The 26,719-nt window shown below is 41.5% G+C and overlaps 3 protein-coding genes across 5 annotated transcripts; all 3 read right to left on the bottom strand.

Moving 5' to 3' along the window:
- Nucleotides 1-1,052: 1,052 nt before the first annotated feature.
- c8g (complement component 8, gamma polypeptide) lies at nucleotides 1,053-5,956 on the bottom strand. The gene is made up of 7 exons (XM_061805952.1): nucleotides 5,534-5,956; nucleotides 4,232-4,377; nucleotides 2,077-2,147; nucleotides 1,890-1,997; nucleotides 1,687-1,791; nucleotides 1,467-1,502; nucleotides 1,053-1,072 (listed from the first exon to the last, which is right to left on the bottom strand). The coding sequence occupies exons 1-7, from the start codon at nucleotides 5,714-5,716 to the stop codon at nucleotides 1,053-1,055; spliced, it is 669 nt and encodes a 222-aa protein (XP_061661936.1). The 5' UTR covers nucleotides 5,717-5,956.
- A 6,521-nt stretch (nucleotides 5,957-12,477) lies between these two features.
- Nucleotides 12,478-15,284, bottom strand: msrb2 (methionine sulfoxide reductase B2). The gene is made up of 5 exons (XM_061805406.1): nucleotides 15,107-15,284; nucleotides 14,864-14,961; nucleotides 13,218-13,294; nucleotides 12,840-12,987; nucleotides 12,478-12,759 (listed from the first exon to the last, which is right to left on the bottom strand). The coding sequence occupies exons 1-5, from the start codon at nucleotides 15,210-15,212 to the stop codon at nucleotides 12,628-12,630; spliced, it is 561 nt and encodes a 186-aa protein (XP_061661390.1). The 5' UTR covers nucleotides 15,213-15,284; the 3' UTR covers nucleotides 12,478-12,627.
- A 704-nt stretch (nucleotides 15,285-15,988) lies between these two features.
- LOC133492710 (armadillo repeat-containing protein 3-like) lies at nucleotides 15,989-26,092 on the bottom strand. 3 transcript variants are annotated; one of them, XM_061805288.1, is made up of 17 exons: nucleotides 25,773-26,092; nucleotides 25,567-25,705; nucleotides 25,333-25,455; nucleotides 25,081-25,149; nucleotides 24,825-24,997; nucleotides 20,888-21,082; nucleotides 20,576-20,792; nucleotides 20,314-20,466; nucleotides 20,130-20,238; nucleotides 19,729-19,978; nucleotides 18,515-18,651; nucleotides 17,613-17,659; nucleotides 17,491-17,543; nucleotides 16,831-16,925; nucleotides 16,608-16,763; nucleotides 16,364-16,526; nucleotides 15,989-16,288 (listed from the first exon to the last, which is right to left on the bottom strand). In XM_061805288.1, the coding sequence occupies exons 1-17, from the start codon at nucleotides 25,830-25,832 to the stop codon at nucleotides 16,100-16,102; spliced, it is 2,328 nt and encodes a 775-aa protein (XP_061661272.1). In that variant the 5' UTR covers nucleotides 25,833-26,092; the 3' UTR covers nucleotides 15,989-16,099. The 3 variants fall into 3 exon arrangements, with proteins under 3 accessions (XP_061661272.1, XP_061661270.1, XP_061661271.1); XM_061805286.1 differs by having other exon boundaries at nucleotides 17,491-17,659; XM_061805287.1 differs by having other exon boundaries at nucleotides 17,491-17,659; nucleotides 25,567-25,684.
- Nucleotides 26,093-26,719: the final 627 nt, after the last annotated feature.

Raw genomic sequence — 26,719 nt, 5'->3', positions numbered from 1 at the left:
TTCAATCTGTTGCAGTTTTTATTAATATTTATTTCAATTATTTATATCTAACGGGTCACAGGTGGTGTAGTGGTACACACACCTGACTTTGGTGTGGGGGATCGGTTCCCACTCCCTTATTGTGTTAATATGTGTTCCTGGGTGACTGGTGACCAGTTTAAGGTGTAGTCTGCCTTTTGCCCGTTGCTACCTGGGATAGGCTCCAGCACTCCCGTGACTCTTGTGAGGCTAAGCAGCTTGGAAAATGGATATGGAAGGATATTTTTTTAAAAATCACAGTGAAATTTACATATAACTTCAGTATAAGGACCCGATTGCAAAGATTTTTTTTTTCTTTAAGGATGATGCCAATCCGACATTTGATAGGGGGGAAAACAATCTTGACGACCAATTAAATGTTAGGCTTTAAATATATATATATATATATGATGAATAAAATAACCTAATTTTTCTCTTAAATTATATAAAATCAATGGCATTTTGTTCATAACATTATTTTCTAGAGAACACAAAAAAAGATAAAAAAAAATGAAAGAGAAATGTCCAGAGGCCATAAAAAAAATTCTGTGATCTGAGAAAGGACTGAGCTATGCAATTTTGAACTACCACAGCAACATGGATGTTAAGTCGTGCCATTCATGTCTGTAAACGTTGCCAATACTTGGTCAATTATATATCTTATTTAACCATCACATTTATGGCTGATATATGTTGCTCTGTGTGTTTTCATTACAATGAGACTTTAGATTGTGTGATTTTGGCTCCTCCAAGTAAAATTCCCTGTACAGTTTCCCATTTGCATTGCCAAAGGAGTACAGTATTGGGATTTCCCGAGTTACACGGTAATTGCAGAATTATGTTCCTCATAAGTGGCATTGGTGCTATTATTGGTTTACTCCCTAAATTTCTGCATTTTAGTTTGTTCGAATACCATTATCGTTGGATAGTGTTGTAATGCATGATTGCATTTATTTCTATTCATGCTTAGTGAAGCCGAGAACTACTGATCAGGACAACGAATGGCTGCACAGCTGGACGCATGTTCTGTTTCTTCAGCACATGGGGACACAGTCTGTAACAAAGAGAGACGGGTTAAATTCCATTCTGTGCTGATATATTCATCAGCAGAGCTCAAATAACATGTCGACCAAAGTGAAATTGATGATTGTTGCGCAATGCAAGCCAAAACATGTTGACTGTGACTGTTCTTTTGAGGTTTGGGGATAAGGGAAAGGTCAGCACAACAGGAAAGCTCTCTCCCAATCAATATCTATGATATAACTATTTTTTTAACACTTACATATGCTATATTTCTTGTGATTTGCAAGTGAAGAGTTTTTAAGAATTTTATTCTATCTGAAAAAGCACAATAAAACGTTTTAGATAACTTTGTAATATAAAAATCTATCTGGGGAAAAAAAGGTCTTAAATGTCACGTTCTTTTACACATTAATAACACAACTTACTGATTTTGTGATGCTGGTCCACATCCCCACAGTGACCTAAAAAAGGAAATTGTATTTTCTGAAATGGCAGCAGCATCAATGCTCTGTTTCATTTTTTTATGATGCTAGCTATTTTTAGTTTTTTTTTTTTTTTTGTTAACTGTGTTGTCATGAGACACAAAAAACAATACACCTTCAATATTGTGTCATGATGATGAACAATTTTAGCATGTGAACGTACTGTAGGTCGGGAACGGGAAGAGAAATGCCAGTCCCAAAGCTTGTTTTTCAGCAAGTTGCTCAAACTTGGTTAGCAATGGTTCTTCTAGCTTGTCAATTGACCTTCCTGAATATAAGGCACAGAAAAAACAGCATTGAAAAGAACATGAAAGTCATAGAACTAATTATTGTCTTTGTATTGTAAAATTGTCTTGTGCATCTAACCATAGAGTTTCATGGTGGTTCTGCCTTGTTTCTGATAATACAGGATGGCATAGGAGTTGTAGTCTGTCTCTCCAATCACAATGTCAGTGTTCAGCTCAGGTCGAGACCCTATGGAAGGAACAATAGTTGATCCAGGATTTTATATTAGCGATACATTATTTTGACAGTAAGGTAATACAAGAAAGACCTGGAAGTGTCAACCGTCCTGGCGTCGGGGTTAGATTGTACTTCTGCAAAATCTCCCAACACTGATGATTACTGTATAATAACAAAGGCAGTTTGGTCAGATTGCATCACTTTTGTTTGGACAGCTTGATTCACAGAACTGATGTTTATCCCTCAGCAGCACGCCAAGGAAGACGATCTATTGCTTTGTTGCATGACAAAACAGGGCTTGATATTAACACCTGTAGTGGTGGGTAACTCCCGGCCGCCACTCTCACGAACCACTTGGGCATGTGGAATATTATCCTTTATTTTTTTGGTGTGCGGAGTGAGGCTATAATTCTCCTCCTCTATCTGTCTCACCCACTCCATCTGTGCCCAGCCTCACAAACCTTATCAACACCATCAGATAGCCTAAAACACTTTGCAAAGTCTCCCATTCACTCATTCATACAGCAATTGTGAAATATCACCCGTCCCCCGCTCACACACTGGCTGCATGATAGCAGAGAGATGGAAAGGCACATTTTAGACAGCATGTACCATCTTGTAGTGTGTACCTTTTCAAACTTACCAAATATATAATATATGCAACATTTTATCACCCACGTCCGCCCATGATCAAACACAAGACACTTTTTTTAGCTTTTGTGTTAAATTGTTTTTGTGGAAAAAAAAAAGATTCTGTATCTGTTGTTGCTACAAGGAGTTGTCTTTTATTTTTAAAGCCAAAAAATGTACAGTCCAGTATATAGATCCGTACAATGACTTAAGCATGCCTCGGCTGTGTCCTTCAACCTGAGTTACATTCAAGAAATACACGAGAAAATCAGTGTACGAATGGTGTCTTCACTTATAAGTTGGAAACATGAATATTAGATGAGGAAAATGAGACCTAGTAAAAATAAAGCACCAGTATGTGGGATGTCTGTGAACTAATAGCAATACATTACCAACTCGTTTCATGAAAAGTACATTCGCAATCATTCCTGAACAGCAATGTCGCTCATATAACTTATGTTCCAGGACTAGCACCCAATTTCAATTCATATTACAGGTTTGAGTTAATACCATCATTAAAAAATGTTGAAATGCTTCCAACTAATATATTTAGCTGCAATTTCATGCATTGGTATTTTGAAAGCAATATATTAAATTGTATCTTAGACTCTTGTAAGTATTATGTTATATAGTAATGTGATCCATGTTCTGATCATTTCAATTTTTCTTTTTTTTGGGTCAACTCTCATTTTTGCTTTTTAATGTCTACTTCAGGGTTGACTTTTGAGCTGTTTGCAGATACCCAGTGGCTATAAATTGAACTTTTCAATAGCTCGTAAATAAGACTGAATAAGAAATATTGGTTAGATGTTTTTTTCTGAATGAATAATGAAGAAATGTTCTGCTTTTTTGTCTTAAATTATATTTTGTGTAGTGTGTTCTTGTACAGCATGTATCCTGTGTATATGAATGATTTATTTGCATAATAGGGTCTCTCTACGCTGACTTCAGGTGAAAGGTGGTGTACACCCTGAATTTGTCACTAGCCAATTGTAGGACACATATAAACAAACAACCATAAGGACTCACATTCACACCTACGGACAATTTCGAAGCTTCAATTAAGCCACTATGCATGTTTTTGGAATCAATTTCCATCCATTTTTGACCCGCTTATCCTCACGAGGGTCTCGGGAGTGCTGGAGCCTATCCTAGCTGTCATCGGGCAGGGTACACCCTTAATTGGTTGCCATCCAGTCGCAGGGGACAGGGAGACAGACAACATTCGCACTCACAATGACATCCAGGGGCAATTTAGAGTCTCCAATTAATGCATGATTTTGGAATGTGGGAGGAAAACAGATTACCGAGAGAAAATCCATGATGACACAGGGTATAACATGACACTTCAAACAGGGAAGCCAGATTTGACCCTGGATCTCAGAACTGTGAGGCAGATTTCCTAACCAGTCATCCACTGTTCTGCAGTGTTAAACTTAATTATCCAACAACAAAATTGTGGCGAGTTAAAATGCTGACAAGTAACTCTGGGAAAGCGAGAGCCACAGTGGCTGGTGAGTAAAAAAGTTAATGTTAAGCCCTGGTGGCAAATGATACATTTTACCCATTTCACTTGGGAATCATGCAGAAAGCTGTTGTATTCCTCTCGTACTTACTGACGTGTTTTAGTGCTAACCAACAGTGATTGGTCAGAGGTGGGGGGTAATGTGAGACTCATGACTGTAGGTTCCACTTTGGTGCCATGATTGATTAGATAAGAGCATTTGGAAGCAATGTTGAGCAAATACCACATCCCTGTCATCTGAAACACACAAGCAAAAAAAATACATGGAATGCTGTGTGATAGGGATGCACTTACCACGCAATCACCGTCCCGCTTGCACCCAACCCAGCAAGATCCAATACAAGCACTGGATTAGAAATTCTATTTGAAGCATTGTTTTGACATAGGGGTGACAGTATTCAGTTTCAACAATAGAATAGACTAGACCAATTTGAAAAAAACTATGGTAAAGGCAACTATAGCAGGGCAATGTTAGAGTCTCGAAATAATAAATTAATGTTTTGGGGACGTTGAAGGAAACCCGAGTGCCTAGAGAAAATCCATGCAGCCACGGGGAGAACATGCAAATTCCACAGAGGCAGGGCCAGGATTTGAACCCCGGTCCTCTGAACTGTGAAGCCAATGGTCTAAAGGCTGCGTAATTATAACCTAATTTAAAAAAATATATATATGAAACATTTCAATTTTGTGCACCGCTGTAAATTTACATTACACAAAATAATACATTTCAAAAGAAACCTTAGCCCATCAATATAGATTTGAAAATTGACTTAATGAAAAGGCCAATATTTTTCAACCATTGCAATAAAAAAAAAACATTTAATGAATGACAGCTTGGTTATACTTTTTTATACTCTTACAGTGCATTGAGATCCATTTTAAACTCACACACGTCCACAAAATAAATGTTCTTATGCACGTTTGATTGATGTGTTTAGGTTAAAAAAAAAAAAAAATCCCATGGACCCAATTGACACTGGTTACACAAGCTTGTTCTTTTTGCCAGAACCCATGTTGACCCCTGATGAAGAAAATGTCTGCATTTGAGCCATTGGCTTCTTTCAATGTTTTGTTACCCGCTACTGGTACTCCAATTGAGGTTTACCAGCTGCCAAGTTCGAATAGCTCATAAATGACAGTTTTAGGAGTGATGTTTAACGGATTTTCTATTTCGTTGATTTTTTTTTTTTTCCCTCAACGGAGGCATTTGAGTACTGAGGAGGAGGGAGGATTGCTGAAAAAACATCAAGTAAAAGACAAAGGTCTGAACATTGGGAGTATCAATCAAATCTCGACATTGGGTCTTGTCACTGGGTTATATTATTTTTTACAGTCTATACCATCAGATATCTTAACATTTGAATCTCCACTCTCTCTTCCACTAGTACCATACCTGTTGAATGTCTATATTCTTCTGAGCTGACGTCAGATCGAGAGGTTCGACCTTGGGCTTCTTGCGAGGTGGTCTTTTGGGTCTAGGTCGACTCTTTGCCCCACCTACAGCCTCAGTAGCTCCCCAGAGACACACAAATATCAACAACAACAGCGTTAGCATACATTTCCATACTCCTGCCATCCTCGTCTTCTTTGTTTTTACTGCCTTTATCGTCCCCTTACTCTGTCTTGCCAGTGGTGTCCACACTCAGACACAGAAAAAGAATATAACGCATAATGCAAGAGACAAACAGTGTTGCAAAAAAGGATGACATTAGGTTAAAGATTAACCGGGATGGAATCCTGCTGTGTGCAGTTCTTGGCACTAGAACGCAGGTCTGTGCAGTTCTTGACAAAAAATGCATCAAAAACCCCAACTAAATTGAATGGTATTAGTGTTCAAAATAATAGCAGTCCAATGTTTGAATCCACATAATTAATCCACGTTTTCTGTGTATTTTTTCTTGCTACATGTCAAACAAGTTACCAGTAGGTGCATTAGATTCTCAGAAGATCAACAAGAACTTGCATTCATAATATACAGTACACATTCTTAAGGCTGTGCAATTGGGCAATTTGTTGAAAGGGGTGTGTAAAAAAAAAAAAAATAGCAGTCGGGTGTTAACTTTACAAACTATTTTGTAAAAACGTTTTTGTTTCTAGGATTTATCAATCATTTGAATCATCCATCCATCCATCCATTTTCTTAGCCGTTTATCCTAACAAGGGTCATGGGGAGTGCTGGAGCCTTTCCCAGCTGTCAATGGGCAGGAGGCATGGTAGACCCTGAACTGGTTGCCAGCCAATCGCAGTGTACATGGGGACAAACAGCTGCACTCACAATCACACCTAGGGCCAATTTAGAGTGTCCAATTAATGTTGTATGTTTTTGCGATGGGGGAGGGAACTGGAGTGCCCAGAAAAAAAACCCACGCAGGTACAAGGAGAACATGCTAACTCAACACAGGTCATTTGAATCACTAAACTAATATTTAGTTGTGTGACCACAGTTCTTTTATAACTGCTTCACATCCGTGTGGCATGGAGTCAACCAACTCCTGTCACCTTTGAGCTGTTATTCCACTCCAAGATTCCTTAACAACATTCCACAATTCATTTACATTTCTTGGTTTTGCATCAGAAGTTGCATTTTTAATGTCACCCAACAAGTTCTCCATCGAATTAACGTCCAGGGATAGAGCTGGCCACTCCATGACATTAACTTTGTTGGTTTGGAACCAAGACTTTGCTTGTTTTCTAGTGTTTTTAGGGTCATTGGCTTGTTGAAACACTCAATTCAAGGGCATGTCCTCTACAATATGAGGCAACATGACCTCTTAAAGTATTTGGACATTTGAAAACTGATCCATGATCCCTGGTATGTGATAAATAGGCCCAACACCATGGAAGGAGAAATGTGCCCATCTCATGATGCTTGCACCACTATGCTTCACTGTCTTCACTGTGTACTGTGGCTTGAATTCAGAGTTTCAGAGTCTCGCAAACTGTTGTCACTGTACCTCAGCAATTTTACTCTCAAACTCCACAAAATGTTCCTCCATTTCTCTTTCAGCAAGCTGATGTCTACTTTGGCAAATGGAGCCTTGTGATGGTAGTGGCCAGTGCAATCTGTAGGCCGGTCCCAAGCCCGAAAAAATGTAGAGGGGTGTGTCAGAGAAGGGATCCGTCTTCAAACTTTCCCAAACAAATATGAGCAGTCATCAAAGGAATCCCATATCGGATCAGTCATGCAGCAACTTAATAATGCTCGCCCCTGGCACCGTTAACCTGCACTGAGTCGGTGATAATTTAGCTCCTATGGATCAAAGACAAAGAAGAGGAGGAAAGCGGATTTGTCGCCAGGAGAAGAAGAGGAATGCACAGAGCCTACAATTGAGTGTGGGGACTTTGAATGTTGGGACTATGACAGGAATAGCTCAGGAGTTGGTTGACACAATGATTAGGAGAAAGGTTGATATATTGTGCATCCAAGAGAGCAGGTGGAATGGTAGGAAGGCTAGAAGTTTAGAAGTAGGGTTTTAATTATTTTACCATGGAGTAGATGGGAAGAGAAATTGAGTCGGGATTATTTTACAGAAGGAACTGTCGAAGAATGTTTTGGAGGTGAACAGAGTATCAGATCGAGTGATGAGGCTGAAACTCAAAACTGAGGGTGTTAGGTATAATGTGAGTAGTGGCTAGGCCCCACAGGTAGGATGTTACCTAGAATTGAAAGAGAACTAGATGAAGTGGTCCTGAGCAATCTCAGACACAGAGAGAGTTGTAATTGGTGCAGATTGTAATGGACATGGTGAAGGAAACAGAGGTGATGAAGAAGTAATGGGTAAGCACAGCATCCAGGAAAGGAACTTTGAGGGACAGATGGTGGTGGACTTTGCAAAAAGGATGGAAATGGCTGTAGTGAACACTGAAGAGGCAGGACCATAGAATGACCTATAAGACAGGCGGTAGAAGCAAGCAGGTGGATTATATCTTGTGCAGACGATGTCATCTCAAGGTTACTGACTGTAATGTAGTTGTAGGGAGAGTGTAGCTCGACAGCATAGGATGGTGGTGTGTAGGATGACTCTGGTGGTGGGGAGGAAGATTAAGAAGACAAAGGTAGAGCAGAAAACTATGTGGTGGTAGCTGAGAAAGGAAGAATGTTGTGCACCCTTTCGGAAAGAGGTGAGATAGGCCCTCGATGGATAGGAGCTCCCAGAAGACTGGACTACTCCAGCCAAGGTGATCAGAGTAACAGGCAAGAGAGTACTTGGTGTGTGAAAGAGGTTAGCGAAGAAGAAATGGGAAACTGAGAGGACAGGAGAGCAAAGGTAAAGGCTAAATGAAGCAAATGACATCATGTACACCATGTTGGACACAAAAGAAGGAGAAAAGGATCCCCACAGGTGGCCCATGCAGAGGGATAGAGATAGGAAGGGTGTGCAGCAGGTAAGGGTAATTAAGGATAGAGATGGAAATGTGTTGACTGGTGCCAGTAGTGTGCTAAATTGATGGAAAGAATATTTTGAGAAATTGATGAAGAAAATGAGAGAGAAGGAGGAGTAGAAGAGGCAAGTGTGAAGGACCAGGAAGCGGCAATGATTAGTGAGGGGGAACTTAGAAAACCACTAAATATGATGAGAAATGGAAAGTCAGTTGGTCCTGATGACATACCCGTGGAGGTATGGAAGCAATTTGGAGAGATGGCTGTGGAGTTTTTGACCAGCTTATTCAACAGAATACTAACAGGTGAGAAGATACCTGAGGAATGGAAGAAAAATGTGGTATTTCCCATTTTTAAGAACAAAGACAGTGTGCAGAGCTGTGGGAACTATAGAGGAATAAAATTGATGAGCCACGTAAGGAAGTTATGGGAAAGCGTCATGGAGGCGAGACTCAGGACAGAAGTAAGTATCTGTGAGCAACAGTATGGGTTCATGCTTACAAAGTGTACCACAGATGCATTATTTGCATTGAGGATGCTAGTGGAAAAGCACAGAGAATGTCAGAAGGAGCTACATTGTGTGTTTGTGAATCTCGAGAAAGCCTAGGACAGAGTACCAAGAGATGAACTATGTTAGCGTATGCATACGTCTGGTGTGGGGGAGAAATATGTCAGAATAGTACATGACATGTATGAGGGCAGCAGAACAGTGGTGATCTATGCCGTACGTGTGACAAAAGAATTTAAAGTGTTCGTGACACAAAAATTAAAGGTTAAAATAGGTATTGTTATCAAAACTACAAATACTATTTATCACTTTGATGATAATAGCACTTGGGAAAAGTGAGCTGGGAGCAGTTCATAAAAGCGCAAAGTTACGTCAGTCTGACTCATACAATGCGCATCACACTGGTGGCCATATTTTTATGTGACGTCATGTGCAGATATCACACTGGAGACCTTGGCCCTTGGCATTGAAAACACACTGCAAAATGCAATGGCAGATGAACGAGAGTGATTTTCAGATTTTTCTGACATCTGTGAAGCGAGTGAAGCGACTGGGGCCGTTTTACCATATCATTTCGAGCCATATTTAGACGATATGCAGATCACTTCTTCACTAACAACAGACTCCCTGACAGACACAGACAAGGAGGACAACATACCTGATGAAATATTCAAAATGACTGGCCCATAATTGTTCGATTTCCTAACCCTTTTACAAGTCTTGTGTATGTAGCGTACTCAGGAGGACCCATCCGGGGTGAAATAAATACCATGGATGTTATCGAAATTAATCAAGTGCTATGAGGTTATGTGTCTATATTTTTATTTTAGTTTTTCATTCTTTATTCTTCTCTTTATTTTCATTTGTTACGTACTTTATTAAGTTATTGTGACGCGGATCTTTTGTTACATTCTGAGAGTAGGACTCCATTACGTTGTCGGACGCGGATGTCTGGAATGTTCGAGAAGTGCCTATTAAGGAAAAGGATGGCTGTCGACGAAGCTTCTTCCTACCATTGATGCTTCCGGACAAGTACATGGACGCCACACTGCCTTCTGCCTTTCATCTTTTGGACATTACCGGAAAATTTGCCTACTTGGAAAATTCGCTGGAAATAATATTCACCTATTTGAAACATTCGTTCAACTTTGATGACTATACATCATGTGGATAGTTAGCTCGTGTTGCATATTACTAAACTGTCTTTGTACTTCTATTTTGTTATTTGTGTTGTATTGTATTGTGTGTGTGATTAAATTGTCTTAAAGCAATACAACTGCTTTGTTAAATTTTGCTGGTTTGACAAAGGGGATTTATTCTAAACTCACACATAACATATGCTATAAACTGTGAGACAAACTAGCCCCCCACAACTATTTTTTTTAATAGCACTACACACACCTACCTGTCATTTGGAACCCACAAAAGCTCTTGTGCTTTGCACCTTTGCAATCCATTTTTCACAACGAATTGGGTTTTTGGAAACATGTGAAGACTGAATGAATCCTCCCGAGTATTGAAGCAAGATCCAGCAACACAACTAGCCAGCATTTGGGCAAAAACGCAGAAAAAAACTGCTAATTTCTCACCTGTACATGGGGTAAATACACTTGATTCTGCAGCTAAAGTTGTCTGTGTAATTCGTCACTTCTGGCTTCTTCTTCAGCCCCCCCCCCCACAGTCCAGAGATTTTTCATGGTGCGAGATTAAAAATATATATAAATGGCAACATTCTGATGTGCTGTGAACAAATGCATGATTCCATTTCAGCCGATTTTTGGGGCTTTGGAATGGATTTCTTTTTGGTTTGGGATTTTTTTCTAATGTGGAGGTGGGACTACATGACGGATCAGATCTGAGCCCTTTCGGGTTTGCTGTAGTAATGGATAGAATGACAGATGAGGTTAGACGGAATCCCCTTGGAGAATGATGTTCGCAGATGATATTGTTATATGCAGTGAAAGCAGGGAGCAGGTGGCGGAACAATTAGAAAGTTGGAGGCATACACTGGAAAGGAGAGGAATTAAAATAAAATACATGTGCGTGAATGAGAGGGGTGGAGGGGGAAGAGTGAAGCTACAGGGAGAAGAGATACCGAGGGTTGACGACTTCAAATACTTGGGGTCAACAATCCAGAGCAATGGTGAGTGTGGTAAGGAAGTGAAGAAACGGGTCCAAGCAGGTTGGAACAGCTGGCGGAAGGTGTCTGGTGTGCTATGTGACAGAAGAGTCTCTGCTAGAATGAAGGGCAAAGTTTATGAAATAGTGGTGAGGCCAGCCATGACGTACAGATTAGAGATGGTGGCACTGAAGAGACAACAGGAAACAAACTGGAAGAAACTGGCAGAAATTAAGATGTTGAGGTTCTCCCTAGGTGTGAACAGGTTAGCTAAGATTAGAAATTAGCTAATTAGAGGGAGAGCCAAAGTTGGATGTTTTGGAGACTAGGTTAGAGAGAGCAGACTTCAATGGTTTGGACATATCCAGAGGCGAGAAAGTGAGTATATTGGTAGAAGGAAGCTGAGGACGAAGCTGCCGGGCAAAAGAGAGAGAGGAAGACCAAAGAGCAGGTTGATTGATGTTGTGAAGGAAGACATGAGGGTCGTTTGTGTTAGAGAAGAAGATGCAGGAAATGGGCTTACATTGGAAAAGATGACGCGTTGTGGCGACCCCTAATGGGACAAGAAGAAAGGCAAAGAACAAGATGTGTTCTTTGGCAAATTACTGCCTCTTCTTCACATGTTTTTTATTTATCAGAGGGACATTGTGAGGAATTCTTGTAAATTGATTAGCTTCACACAGCCATCTCCTCACTGTCAACAGTACTTACAGACTGTCTTTGATCATCGTAGAGCTGATCATACATAGGCTGACCCTTTGCCATTCTGGTTACTCTGGTTACCATCCTGTAATGCATTTTGATGGGTGTCTTCCATTTTTTTGTGACAGATCTCTGGTTTTGTTGTCCATTTTAAGGCATTAGAGATAATTTTAGCTGAGAAGCCGATAATTTTTTTTGCACCTATTTATAAAGTTTACCCTCTCCAATCAAACTTTTAATCAAAGTATGCGGTTCTTTTGAATAATGTATTGAACAACCCATTTTCCTCAGACTTTCAAGGAGAAATGTATTTTTGACAGGTGCTGGCTTCATCCTTAAATCAGGGCCACCTCACTCAAACCTGTTGTTCACAAAATTGATGACCACACTGATTGAATGCCAGACTGCTATTTCTTACACCCCCACCCCTTTCAACAAATAGCCCAATAACACAGTCTTAAGAGTGTGTATATCATGAATGTTGGGTCTTGTTAGTTCTCTGATAATCAAATGCACCTACCGGTAACTTGTTTGACATGTAGCAATAAGAAATACTGTATACTGAAAAAGTGGATTAATCTGGTTAGTCACGTTGGACTGCATTTATTTTGAACCTTGCTCTATGTATGTGACAGTGACTGACAGTTTATTAAATTATAAGATCATGTACATAGTTCAGTCGGCCAAATATAATGAAAATGAAACAAACAATGAACAAATGAAATGACAAATAAAAGGCAATGGTACTGTTAGTGACATACAAGTACAGATAAAATATTATTTTTCTTCAGTGTTGTCAGGTTTGTTGTCATCTCTCGGTTTAAAGTTGAGGGCCGCGCTGTTAATGCAGAACCGCTGACCAATCGGATCGGGCCCATCCTCAAATACATGACCCAAGTGGGCATCACACTGCAAGAAAAACAACACATGTATGAAACAATATGTAGAGCACACAAAAAGCAGACTTCCAAGGGTGAAGCAGAACTAACGTTTTTACAAAGGACCTCAATGCTCGCGCTCCCTAGGCTGTTGTCAGGACGACGAATGATGGAGGCGTGGCTCTCGTCTCGCTCCCATGTCCCATGAGCCTCTTTGAAAGCTGGCCAGCCCGTTCCAGAGTCATATTTAGCTTCTGAGCTATCGGGACAGTGACGAACACCGAAAAATATAGCACACGTAAGGGGAACGTCGTAAGAAAGTGTAGTTATCCTGTACAATGATCATAAAATCTTTGATGTGTGTGTGTGGACATCTTGCATGCAATTAACTCTGCATTGGCCTGTTCAGTCTGACCTGGAAGGCTGAATTTAAAGGTAAATGAGACATGCCGCATCTAGTATTTTTGTTTTTAAACAACCAAGAGTTACCTGAAGAGTGGTGAATCACAGCAGACACAGTGATACATTCCGATTTCGTTGTGGTTCAGGTAGATGCCACTAAAGGGCTGAGAACAACCCCAAACCGCAGGCAAATGCATTTATGACAACACAAAAACAAAGAAAACATAAGGACTAATGGAAATACTGAGAAAAGTTTTCAAATTAGACTCTCTGGACACTTCTTAAGTATATTACAGCTCTAGCATCTAAAGACACATCAAAACCTTTATTAGAAAAATCGTTAATCTGTAACCTGTACACCTCCATGAAATTAAAATTAGAGGTGAAGTACAAAATACTCTTCTTTACAGTAACAATTTAAGTGGAATTGATGACAGAGAGGGTAATTTATTTTTTAAATATTGATGAATGAAGTAAAAAAAAAAAAAAGGACCAGCAAATACAGCACTTTTATCATCATCAGCAAAAGGGCTCATTCTTAAGCACCACTTGTGGTCTATGTGTGCACATGCCCCGTCATCATCCGATTACTTCGCTGCTTATCCTCACAAGGGTCGCGGGAGTGCTGGAGCCTATCCCAGCTGTCAACGGGCAGGAGGCAGGGTACACCCTGAACTGGTTGCTAGCCAATGGCTGGGCACATACGGACAAACAGCTGCACTCACAATCACACCTGGGGGCAATTTAGAGTGTCCAATTAATGTTGCATGTTTTGGGGATGTGGGAGGAAACCGGAGTGCCCAGAGAAAACCCACACAGGCACAGGAAGATCATGCAAACTCCACACACCCGGGGCCGGGATCGAACCCTGGACCTCTCAACTGTGAGGCCAACACCTTACAGCTGACCCACCATGCCACCCAAGTCATAATAATTATGCTAAAATATTAATTTTTGTGCAATAATTATATAAGTATGACACAACAATTATTATATAATTACACAGTAATAAATGTATAATGATTATTATTTTGTTTTGGTAAAATATAGCTTTGAACTGTGTTGATAAATTAAGACTTTTCATTATTAAGTTAACCTAGCAGATGGAGCAAATTTTACATCACCCCACACCAGGCAATTATTTCAAATTAAATGATGAATGACATTAAATTTTTGCTGAAACTTAAGTTTGAATTTTTTTTATTTTATTCTTGGTGGCTTAATAAATTAGCCAGTACAAATTTTCAACAGTAAAAGTGATCACTGCAGTCATTATTGATGATTCCAAGGTAAGCCTATGCGTATTTATAGAAAGACTTTGTGCGCGTGTGTGTGTGTGTGTGTGTGTGTGTGTGTGTGTGTGTGTGTGTGTGTGTGTGTGTGTGTGTGTGTGTGTGTGTGTGTGTGTGTGTGTCTGTGTCTGTGTCTGTGTCTGTGTCTGTGTGGGTGGCGATCATTTCCTCTTCAAAACGAGGGTGCTCCAAAAAAAGTTTGGGAACCACTGAGTTAACCAAAGCTATGTTGTTGTGTCAGCTGAATGTGGCATAGGTCAAAGATACAGGAAAGAACAAAGTCCACATACAATTGCAGAAGTGTGTCAAATAGCACAGTGCCCATCTCATCAAGACTATTCCAGTTGTGAAAATTACCCATTTGTCACACATCTAACCATGTCATCATCCCCTATAGTAGATGAGTTAATAGGAATTATACAAGCCACAAGTTTTACTCACCACCTCAGTCCCCCTTTCCCTTGTGACCACATATTGTTCAGGAGAGAGCTTCTTTTGCCAGTCTGTAGTCTCGTCATAGCGGGTGAGAGATTTCAGGCCTGAAGAGTCACTTATTACTTAAGACTATTTTGTTCTAAGCATTATCATAGTTTTTATTAAATCACTGAGCATGTATATATATGTATATATGTATACCGAAGTGGTCCTTCACAAACATCCTAAATGTGAAAAGATTCGATTTACCTGGACTTGTGTGCACTGGGCGGAAGGGCGAGATGCTCCGTGGTAACAATGACAGAGTGGCTCGCAAGCGCTTTGAAAGGACGATCCGAGTGACTAGACGAGACATGCTTGCAGTCTGCAATCTTCAAAGTGCACAGGCAGTGCTGAGTCTTGACCAAAAAAAAAAACTGCTACAATCTAGGACAAAGTGGATTGGGTTCACTCCTTTAAATTGCTGGCCAATGTCCAAAGCAACTGAAGCAGGTTTATGGACAGACGTTTTCGAAATGGGGATGGCTGCCAGAGACTTAACTATTCGTTTTCTCTTTATACTTAGGGTAACGTGACCCTTGTTTTCTGCCAATTGCCAGTATTCATATCTTGCATATACTGTACTTTTTCACTATCTTTTCTGCTTATATAAATCCTCATTGATTATTTTAAAATTCAGATTTGCATTGAAGTAGCTGGGGGAAAAAAATCTTTTCAAATCTAGCCTAGTGGGCCTTCCATGGGTTAGAGTAGAAAATTGAGGACATACATTTTTCAACATATTTCTTTACTTTTTTTTTAATTTGGGGTCACGTTTGGCATTTTAGCAATTTAAACTTTTTGGATAGTCATAATTGTTCTGCAAATTTCGCATACTGTTTGTGGTAATTTACACAAGTTTGACTGCCCATTTTTTGTGCAATAAACCTTGGCCCAGATTTCACAACACCTGATTTGAGACTGCTTATCTACTAAAACGTTTACACAATGGTATTTGGGGAAAGTGATACATGGAAAAACAACACATAAAGATTGGTAACTCACAGCATCTTATTTTATGAGATCAATAAGTAGGAGACAGTGTAGCTGATACATCAATCATAACTTGTTATTCAATCATCATGCACCTGCTTAGAAAATGGTATAATAAATGGGGCTCACTGGAGTTCAGGTTAAAGCAAAAAATTAAATAAATGTTTAATGGACAACATCCAACAGTATTTCTAAAATCCAAACGATGCTTTATATACTGTGATATCGAAATGCAGCAGGTGTATGCGTCCTCAGGAAGCTTCCAGGCTGGTGCATGAGGTCCACAATGTAGCGGCATGGGCGAGACGATTGTTCATTGCACAGCAGTACTTCATTCCAAGCTCGGTTGTAGTCACCTCTCACCAGAGTACAATTTAGGCCAATGGAATCAGCCAAGTACTAGTAAAGGAGACACATATAAATGTGTGAAGGAGCATTTGAAACAAGACATTAGATGAGTGTAGGAGTGCTTACCTTGAAGAGAAGTGCCCTGTGGCAATAGAATCCCTTGCTGATCATGCCAATCGGGACCACGTTACACTGGACTTTACATTTGAGCAGGCAGACATGCAGTAACCATCCAAAAGTGTGCAAATCTTCTTTCTCAATTGCTCCACCCATGACGGTGCTTACTTGCCTGTTTGAAATCCCAAAACATTTGCATTAATGTAATGCCGTTGTTATAATAAAAAAAAGCAATACAATACTAGCTAGTTACCTAGCCAACGCAACATATTGCTCCTGTTCATCATTCAAAAGGCCGATGGATTCTTTGACCTCTTTAACTAAAAACCTCAGAGCGACATCATTCATCACTTTCAAATATCTCTCGGTTTGTTGCCCATCCTCCACACTCTTCTTATGTAGAAACACCCTAGAGTCAAAATATAAATGAGTTCTCAAGGTTTCGCTATAAAATATATGCAGAAGAGTCCACATACTCGATTGCTGCATTTACAACCACAATGGGCAGGCTTTGGTTCACAGGCTCCATGGAAAGTTCTGCTAAACTCAAGACCTTCTGACCAAAACACAACTGAAAGACACAGATAGTAAGGTTCCAAAGTGTCAAATCATGACTATTTTATTTTTGTGTCACGAATATAAAAGCTATAGAACAGGGGTCTCAAACTCAATTTACCGAGTCTGACAGAGGCTGGGCTGCAGCCTCGATGCACATGCACACACGCGCAATTTAAATTTGATTTTTTTTTTAATCCAATCTTCTCAAACATCCCTCCATATATTTCTTAGCTGCTTATCCTCACAAGGGTTGCGGGAGTGTTGGAGCCTAGCCCAGCTGTCAGCGGACAGGAGAGAGGGTACACCTTGACTTGAAAAATATACTGAAAATGTGGATTAATCTAGTCACTTCGAACTGCTATTATTTTGAACACTCCTGTATCCTATCGTGATTAGTAGATTTGTGAGCTTTGCACACAACACTGCAAAGGTGCAATTCTTATAAAACTTGACCGCACTAACATTGAACTTTCATATTGGGGTGCGGGCCACAAAACATCATTTTGTGGGCCGCAAATGGCGCGCCAGCCACCAGTTTGAGACTAATTCTATAGAATAAACAAAAACATTGCACACACCTTCCCAGCATCATAGAAGCCATCAATGATAATATCAGTTGCGGCCAAATGATCTGTCAAACCATATTTGAGAGACAGGCAGGATTGCATCAGACTGTTTAATGCAAACTCGCTGAACCTACTCTTGCTATTGTCTGCCTGGTTGATTTCATTAAGCATTTCCAGGGCACTACAAAACAAACACAAAACCATGGATAGTTAGTTTACAGTAGTCTCAGTGAAAACTAATAAAATATGATAAGACATATATAATATAATGGATTCCTCAATTTGTTTGTCAATTCAACCCTAACCCTAGCACTGACCTTCATTTTCAACCAATTATTTTCGACCTAAACTCTTACATTTGTTCCATAAAACTGTAATCATTCATTCCCAACATTTTATTTTCTTTTTGAGTTGGACTGACAGCACTGCTTCAAGGACTATATATTGAAAGATATATATTCATTTTCTTAGCAGCTAATCCTCACAAGGATCGCACGTTCCTCGCACAGCCTATCCCAGTTAACTTCAGGTGAAAAGGCATATCACACACCACACTGGTCACAGTGCATATATACACACTGTCACTGAGTGGGAACTGAACCCATGTCGTCTGCATCAAAGGCAGCCGAGTGTAGCACTACACCATCAGTGACTATATACATAAGCCAGAAGTTTACAATCTATTGTCTGTTTGATGTTTCCCATTTTTTGTAATCAGATAAATGTTGAGTCTGAATTTCTCAAGACAATTTACTCTATGTGGCAGTTACATGCTAAAGTATTGCATTTTTGCATGTTTACACGGTTTCTAGCAGGTAAAAGTGGTAATGTTGAGGTCGATTAAGTCTGGTAAGTTACTACGAAAGGCCAGATACCAAATGCACTGTCTGCCACTGATTTGTCATGCCATTTGAACCATTGATCCATCATACTGTTATGTGGGTATATTGTTGCCACTTCTTGTAGCCCCAAAATTCAATTACTCGGACACCCAAAATATTTTAACTGAAAGTATGTATTTGTTTGAACACCTCACCCAAATTGGCACATCTCCATAGAGGTGGGCTCATCCTTGGCACAAACGCTGATCGCCATGCATGTGGAACGCAAGACTTCCATGTGAGTGGAACGCAGTAAATTGACCAAAGGTTCAAGACCACCAGCGCTCTGCAGCTATGATGGAAAAGGCCTGGATATTAGTCGTCTGTTTATGACCTGGTATAGTCAATAATACAATATTTGTTCGGAAAGTCAAAGTGGGAATTTAGAGTTAACAAAATGTGCCTCAAAAGTCAAACTAAACTTAAAAATTGAACAGCCACCAGGTGACACCTTATTTTCATGACCAGCATAAATCCTCTGCGGCAGGAGGCGCAACTGTCCACCAGTTAAGACGGTGTTACTAACATTATAGAAAAAGGTAACCGGGCAAATCTAAATGTGAGCGAGCTGCTCCTCTGTGGGTGTGTTTATAGCTGACTTAATTCGCCGCCAAGCAAAGCAGCTCCTCTCATTCCCTTTAAATGTGGTGCAAATGACAACAGATATTTCTATGCAGAAGAAGCAGATGCATAATCACAGTTAAGTGAGTGAGTGGAGCACTGTCACTGCTTTGGCTTGTATTGCAACAAACACTGTGGAGGGGTGTATAAGTTGAGCTGGTGAGTGGTCAGTATCTGTCTGCCTGTCCCCCATTCATATTCACCAAAATCGATTTAGACCAGCAGTCTACCTTGCGCCTAGACAAAGCATAAATTTAGACAATCCCTCACTGCACCCAGCTTGGCCCACACACACTAAGCAAGCCTTGCGCTTGCATGAAAATCTGTATACGACAGCATTTGTGCCATCTAAAAAAATAGAGCCCAGTGTTACCCTTTCTCTGTACACTATCAGCCCATCAGAAATAAAAGATGGATATCAATTAATTTGAATATTGTAGAAAATTTAATTTATTGTATGCAAACACCATAGATCAGAACCCTAAACTTCTGAACTGTTAGCCTGACCTGCTTACCACGAGGCCCCAACCTCAATTAAATTATAGTACTAAAAGTAGTGGTTTTTCCACAATATCACCAAGTTTTTCATTTAATTTCCTTTTATTCAGCACTGGCTGACAAATCTTTAAACTCAATTTTAACTCTTTAAAACTTTCTAAACAAGCCACTTCATGTAATGGACCTTTTCAAACTTTTGAGGGTTCACAGTACATGGGAACAAAGTTAGTTGACCCACATAAACACCAACCTCTGCCCTGGCATTGGCATCGAATGCCAGTTCACAGATGCACAACGTAGCATTGATCTGGACCTGAGAGTCTGTTGATCTTAAGGGCTCCACCAGTGCAGGTATGGCCCCCAGAGATAGCACATCATATCGAATGGCTTCCTCACCCATTATCCTGCAAAGTATGGCTGCAGCATTGGCCACTATTCTGGGACAGCTGTCACGGAGACGCTGCACAAGGATTTTATGTCCCCCTTCTTCATATAGTGTTCTTAGGATGCAACAGAGATAAACAGCAACAATGCAAGTCTTGTCAACAAAATTGCACACACAAAGTCCGATGTTTATGTAAAATGTGTTGGGTGAATAAACTAGACACATGTACACAAACTAACAGTTGATGTTTCTCTTGTCTATCTTACATTGAGTTTTGTTTGTGTCCAGCTGTAAGGTTGGCGAGGGCCTGGATTGCTTCCACTCTCACCAGCAAATTCCCACTGCTCAGTAAACGTATCAAAGCAGGGAAAACACCTGGGGAAAAAATCCACAAAATTTACCAATCTATTTGTTACATTGAAATGATTGTTACATATTTTGTGTAAATACCTAAATCTCTAAAGTGTTCTTTGCTGGACATGAAGGAGCTCATGCCAGTCATAGCTTGGCAGACGAATGTTTTCACACAATCGCTGTTCCCAGAAAGAAGATCAACCAGAATTTCCTCAACTTTGAAATCATGGAGAACTTTGTGATTGTCAGCTGCACATATATATGCATCAATATACACAAACACACAAGGAGAAAAACTATGACTTGTTAGGACAAATAACTACGAATGTGTTGCTTCTATGTGTTGTTCTATACTTACGGTTCTGAGCAGCTCTGGAGATGCATTGAACAGCACTGGACTGGACTTCATTGTGATTGCATTTTACAGGACGTGACCCGGGTTCAGACAATTTACGGGTAACGACAAGCTCCAACAGTATAGTTAATCCTCCATTCTGTATCAACTGGAAATTGTCACTATCACTCACACAATTAACAAGAACCTGCAAAGCCTCAACATGGAGGTCACAGAAATCCTGTAAGAAAAAATGCATTGAGAGCTAAGCATTTCAAGATATTTCAAAAATGTTGATATAAAGATGTGCTACTGAGAGGTTAACAAAATACCAACCGCATTTTTGATTATATTGATGAGCTTCTCAAATCCCTGCTCTTTCCTTATCGTGCTGTGTGACTCCTTATCAGCTGTGACTTTCTGCAAAGTTTTTAAAGCTAACAGCTGAATGACAGCATAGTCGGAATTCAGCAGCTCCAGAACTAAAGGGATCCCGCTGAGTTCCAGTAAATACGGGCAGAATTGACTGTTCTTCATTGACATCGTGGACAATAAGTAGGAAAAGAAGAAAAGTGACAAACTTTACTGATATTAAAGTTCTATAATTTCCTATGTACAGTTGGAACCTATAAGTTTGAGTACCCCAAAAATTGGATTTTACCCCAAATTTCTTGGGAAAAACATGCTTCGAAAGTCCAAAGCATCACATGCATTGTTATTATCTTATTGTTCCCTTGGGATTTTTGATGTCTGGTGCCCTAAACAAGTGAATAGTTGGAATTTATCTTGGTTCAATTTTTACACTGGTTACCTGTTATTTTAATGTGTCTGTTACAAATGTTTAAACTGTTCCTTAATGTTAATTCAACGTCATGCTCATGTTTTGTTTTGAATACATTAATAATGTTTGCAGCGGGACAGAATGAACCAACTGGGACAGGACCCAACGAGAACAACAAGGTGTCGCCAGTCACGCCGCCAGTCTGCCTCCAAGCATTTTCATTCTGACAGCCATGCCTGTTCGAGCTGAGTAAGCGCTGTATTTTTGCTCCCTCCTTCCATTTCACCAGTGTCCCTCACTTGTCATAATTATTCACCACACCTGACTATTTCACCTCAACGTTCTATTAGACTGTTTTTTCTGATTTTTTTTTTAAGAGGACCTTGATTTATTTGACCACCTGACTGACTCTGACAGATTCTGATTTTTTTTTTCAGGTCCCTTCTCCGAAGTCATGTCAAACCAAACCAGCTTCTGAGTCACCTCGTTCTGTGTTTCCTAGTTCTCCTTCTCGAGTCCCTGTGCACTCTATCAGTCTCGTATAAACTTCTACCAAGCCACAATGGTGGCAGGCTGAGGAGGCAACTGCAGCCCCTGTGTCTCTTAGAATAAAGGGTTTTGTACTCCACCTGGTTGCCTCTGGAGTCGTGCATTTGGGTCTGCCCTCGAGCCTTGTCGTGACAGAACGATCTGGCCCAAAACATGGACCCAGCCGACTCTGAGGCCATCTGCCGCTCGCTGCAAGTCCAGGGCAGACGCCTGGTCGAGCAGGAGGCTGCTATCTAGTTAACTAATCAACGTATCCATGAGATCTGTGCCTGGCTGGAACCGTGGCTAGCATCCCAAGCTAGCGCGGCTGCTACGCCGACGATGGTCATTCCGCCTGTCGCTCCGAGTCCACCCGTTCCGCCTGTTACAGAGCCCTCCCATGCCGGCATAACTCCGCTCTCCCGACCAGAACGTTTCTCAGGCGACTCCGGCAACGTCAAGCCCCTCCTGGCGCAGTGCGATCTCCATTTTGAACTGCAGGCTTCCGCTTTCCCCACGGACCGCTCCCGAATCGCCTTCGTCATTTCCAACATGACGGGGAGGGCGGAGGCGTGGGCCACTGCAGAGTGGAGTCGCAACTCGGAGATCTGCCATTCATGGATGACGTTTGTCTGCGCGCTCACCCAAGTATTCCAGTACGCGGCTCCGGAACGCAAGGCGGCGGCCTCTCTCATGACAATTCGCCAAGGCCATCGCCGCGTGTCAGACTACGCCATTGAATTCCGGATCCGGGCCGCCGAGAGCCGGTGGAACGAGGAGGCCCTCCATGACGCCTTCTACCAGGGACTTTCCCCACAGATCCGTGGCCACCTCGTGGCCATGGATCTTCCGCCTTCGCTGGACGCCCTCATCGCACTGGCCCTCAAGGTGGATCAGCGCGTGACCGTGCAGAGGCAGATGGACGGCATGATGGAGGAGACGGAGAGGGGCAGCCCGCTCGCTTCCCGGCCGCCCACGTTGCCTTCTACGGAACCCATGCAAGTGGAGGGGCTCTGCAGCCCAGCGGAGGAACGCTTATGCCGGCAACGAGAAGGCCGCTGTTTCTATAGCGGTTGTCTTGGACACTCAATCGCCCGCTGTCCGGCTCGGCCGAAGCGCACCGACCTTGGGATCTCGACGCCGGTGAGTGTGCGGTATACTGGCCCTAAGTCGGGGCGGTCGCTTTTGCAACTCACCGTAGGGACAGACTCTCACTCGTGCTTAGTGACCGTGTTCATTGACTCCGGTTCAGATGCTAACCTTATAAATCCTCGGGTGGTCGAAGCGTTGCGTGCTGCGACCTTCCCCACACAGCATCCTCGTATTGCTTACGCCGCCAACGGCAAGTTCCTCTGCCGGGTTACACACCGCACACAAACCTTATGTATGGACTTTCCGGACACGCACACGGAGCGCATTAGTTTCCACGTTTTTAACTCTAGCAGCAGTGATATAATCCTGGGGAGCCCGTGGCTCAAGAGACACAACCCCCACATTGACTGGGTCACGGGTCGGTTAATGGCATGGAGTGAAGACTGTCACAAGCAGTGTCTCGCCACCGGGGAGGATGGAGGGGTTCAAGTTGCTGAACTTAGTACCGCCTCCGAATTAGCCACGGTGCCCTCTTGCTACCATGATTTAAAGGTTTTTTCTGAGTCCAAGGCAAAATCTCTGCCGCCGCATCGGCCTTATGACTGTGCTATCCAACTCCTCCCAGGTACCTCACCCCCCATAGGGAAACTGTTCTCTTTGACAGGACCAGAGCACCAGGCAATGAGGGAGTACGTCGAGAAGTCCCTGGCAACCGGACTCATTCACCCGTCGTCCTCACTAGCCGGTGCAGGGTTTTTTTTTCATTAAGGATTCCACTTTGCGACCCTGTATCGACTACCGAGGATTGAATGACATCACGGTCAAGAACAGGTACCCCTTGCCCCTGATCGCTACGGCTTTTGAACTCCTCCAAGGAGCCTGGATCTTCACCAAACTGGACTTGCGCAGCGCGTATCATCTGGTGCAGATTCGGGAGGGCGACGAATGGAAGACGGCTTTCAACACTCCCACGGGGCATTACGAGTATCTCGTGATGCCCTTCGGACTGACCAATGCCCCGGCCGTCTTTCAAAACTTCATTAATGACGTGCTTCGGGAGTTCCTGAATAAAACTGTATTTGTATACCTTGATGACATTCTTATCTTTTCAGCAGACCTGACCTCTCACATCCAACAGGTCAGAGAGGTGCTCCGGTGTCTTTTGCAGCACCAGCTGTTCGTAAATATGGACAAATGTGAGTTCCACCGAGCATCCGTGTCCTTCCTGGGCTTCGTACTGGCGGAGGGAGAGATACGTATGGACTCCGGGAAGGTCGACGCGGTGCTGCGGTGGCCTACCCCCGCCAGCAGGAAGGACGTACAGAGGTTCTTAGGATTTGCTAATTTCTTTACAAGCCCAGTCTTTGCCTATTCACCGGAATTACCAGTTACTGTACTTCAAAATAATACCTTGGCTGATTTCTAGCACCACTGCATTGTGGAGTTAGCCATTAAGCTATGCCTCCAACCCCACGAATGCATCTTCCTTAAAATGTTTTGTTTTTAGGGCTAATGTTTCTGTTGGGGTGACACCACCCCCTGCCCTCCACCCGCGCAGACGCGGCCACATAGTCCTGCAGGTCTTATTTTTTTCATGATTTCAGAGCCTTGCTTTACACAAATGATGTTTTTATTCCTTTTAATTTGACAGACTTTTTAAAAAGCACACTGCTTTGTTGTCTGTCAAATATACAAGACAATCTTCGGGCCTCTTTGGCCATTTTTCAGCGTGGTTAGGGGTTAAGGTTTTATGTTGGTGTGAGTTTTGAGCTTGGAACAAATGCCTTTTTTTTTAAATAAACAATTAGCTACACCAATTTTACAGAAGTTAAGAGGTTCCACTGCTATTGTGCTCAAGATATTGGTACTCACTTGAATCAAGTTGTAGATGGTCTCCAGAGAGTTCTTCTGAACATCTGGTTCTGAACTGGAAAGTAGCTTGATTAATGCTGGCAGGCCTTTGCTGTCAAAGATCTGAGCCTTGCAGCTGGGAGCCAGGGACAGATAGGATAGGCACAGGGTTCCATACTCTTGAACAACCAAATCTTTTTTTAAGGAAAATGTACAGTATGAATGATCAAGTGCAAAGTACAAAATAACCAAATACATAATATGACAGCAAACTAACCGTCAAGGGAGAGTTTGTCAATAATTGTTGGAATTACATCCATTTGTTGTAGGACATTCCCTACAGCACCTTTAAGCAACAGATATTAAATTCATCAGTTCATTAAGCACACTCATAAGTTTGAGCTACTTAACTCCTTACAAGAGAAGTTATGCAACGTGACAGCAGTCAAGTGATTGTCAATATATTAATATGCCTACGAACTAATAACTTATGTGGTTTAAACACAGTGTATGCACTGTATCAACATACTGTGGGAAGCCATGGTGCCCAAAATCATAAATGCATTTCGCCTGACCAGCTCATTGGTGTGTGTGATGAGGTGACTGAGAGGCTGCAATGCTCCAAGTTCCATCAGATAAACCTTGTTCATATCTGACAACAGGGGAAACAAAAGACAACAAAGTTCATGAGTATAGTAGTTGTAAAAGCAGTTGAATAAACTGCTAAGTGCAACACAAGCGTATTGCAAAAGATCCTCTGCACCTTCCTCTGCAAATTGGAGGATCGCTTCACATGCAACAACTACAATATCCTCTTCGGGCGAGCTCAGCAGAAGGACTGCGGTCGCTGTCGTTTTGACGTCGACGCGAAGTGGTTCAAACTGTACGGCAATTGCGATATTCTATGACAAAACATGCGTGATTGTTTTTTTGTTTGATTTTTTTTTTCAGTGCAGACATAGATCTCACCGTCTCCTTGCAAGGAGTTGAACACTTGGATTTTCTTTCTTTCTTATCTTTCTTGTCCATTGCGAAGGTATTTGCACAGCATCCCCGTTTTTGTACAACCTCATGAATATATTTTGAGCCTGTGAGTACAGAAAAGTAATGGAGTTTGGGGGCATTTTAGTTTTCTTTGCATAAACAAACATTCACAATTAAAGATGAATTCAAAACCGAGCTCCCTTTAGATGATAGCGTGTTTTGCCAAGTTTGGGCAAAAATTATATTGCACGAAGGCGACATTGTTTCGCTGGGCAGTTATCAACTGCGACGTTACTAAAATGTGTACAGTCAAGGTGACGCAACCTACGTCATCACGTCATATAGATCAACTCTTCTAGTGACCTAATGACAAAAACAAAAAAGCGAAACGTAAATTCCGCGATTATTAATCAGAATTTACTACCAATTTGGGTCCATGTTTCACGTAGATGATGTGGTTTTGGGGAAGCTGAAACCTGCACTGAACTGCATTGATTATGAATATGAGGGCACGTCCCAAATGAGTTAATTCATACAAATAATCAACATTTTAATTTGTGCGGTCCTTCAAGCTGAATGTGTTTGCGTGGTGCTTTTCAGATGAATAAATTTGCGTGGTCTTTGAAGGTGAATAAATAACAACAAAGACAAGGGGCGAAAAGTATCAAACAGTAAACATAATATGGTCGAAAAATAAACATTTACAGTTCAAGATGAATTTGAAACCAAGCTTCCTTTAGACGATAGCGTGTTTTGCCAAGTTTGGGCATAAATTTAGATCACACGAAGGCAACAATGTTTCTTCGGGCAGTTGTCATGCCTGAAAGTGTCGGTAAAACAAACCATAACACGTTTGGAGAGAAGTTTTTGGTACAGGTATTTTCAGTAAGATAGAAAAACAGCGTTATGCTCAACTTGTCACATGGTTCAAT

This window comes from Syngnathoides biaculeatus, chromosome 19, assembly GCF_019802595.1.
Source record: "Syngnathoides biaculeatus isolate LvHL_M chromosome 19, ASM1980259v1, whole genome shotgun sequence".
NCBI classification, from domain to species: domain Eukaryota; kingdom Metazoa; phylum Chordata; class Actinopteri; order Syngnathiformes; family Syngnathidae; genus Syngnathoides; species Syngnathoides biaculeatus.
Note: the sequence above shows the minus strand (reverse complement) of the source record. Positions and strands in the feature narration are given on the sequence as shown.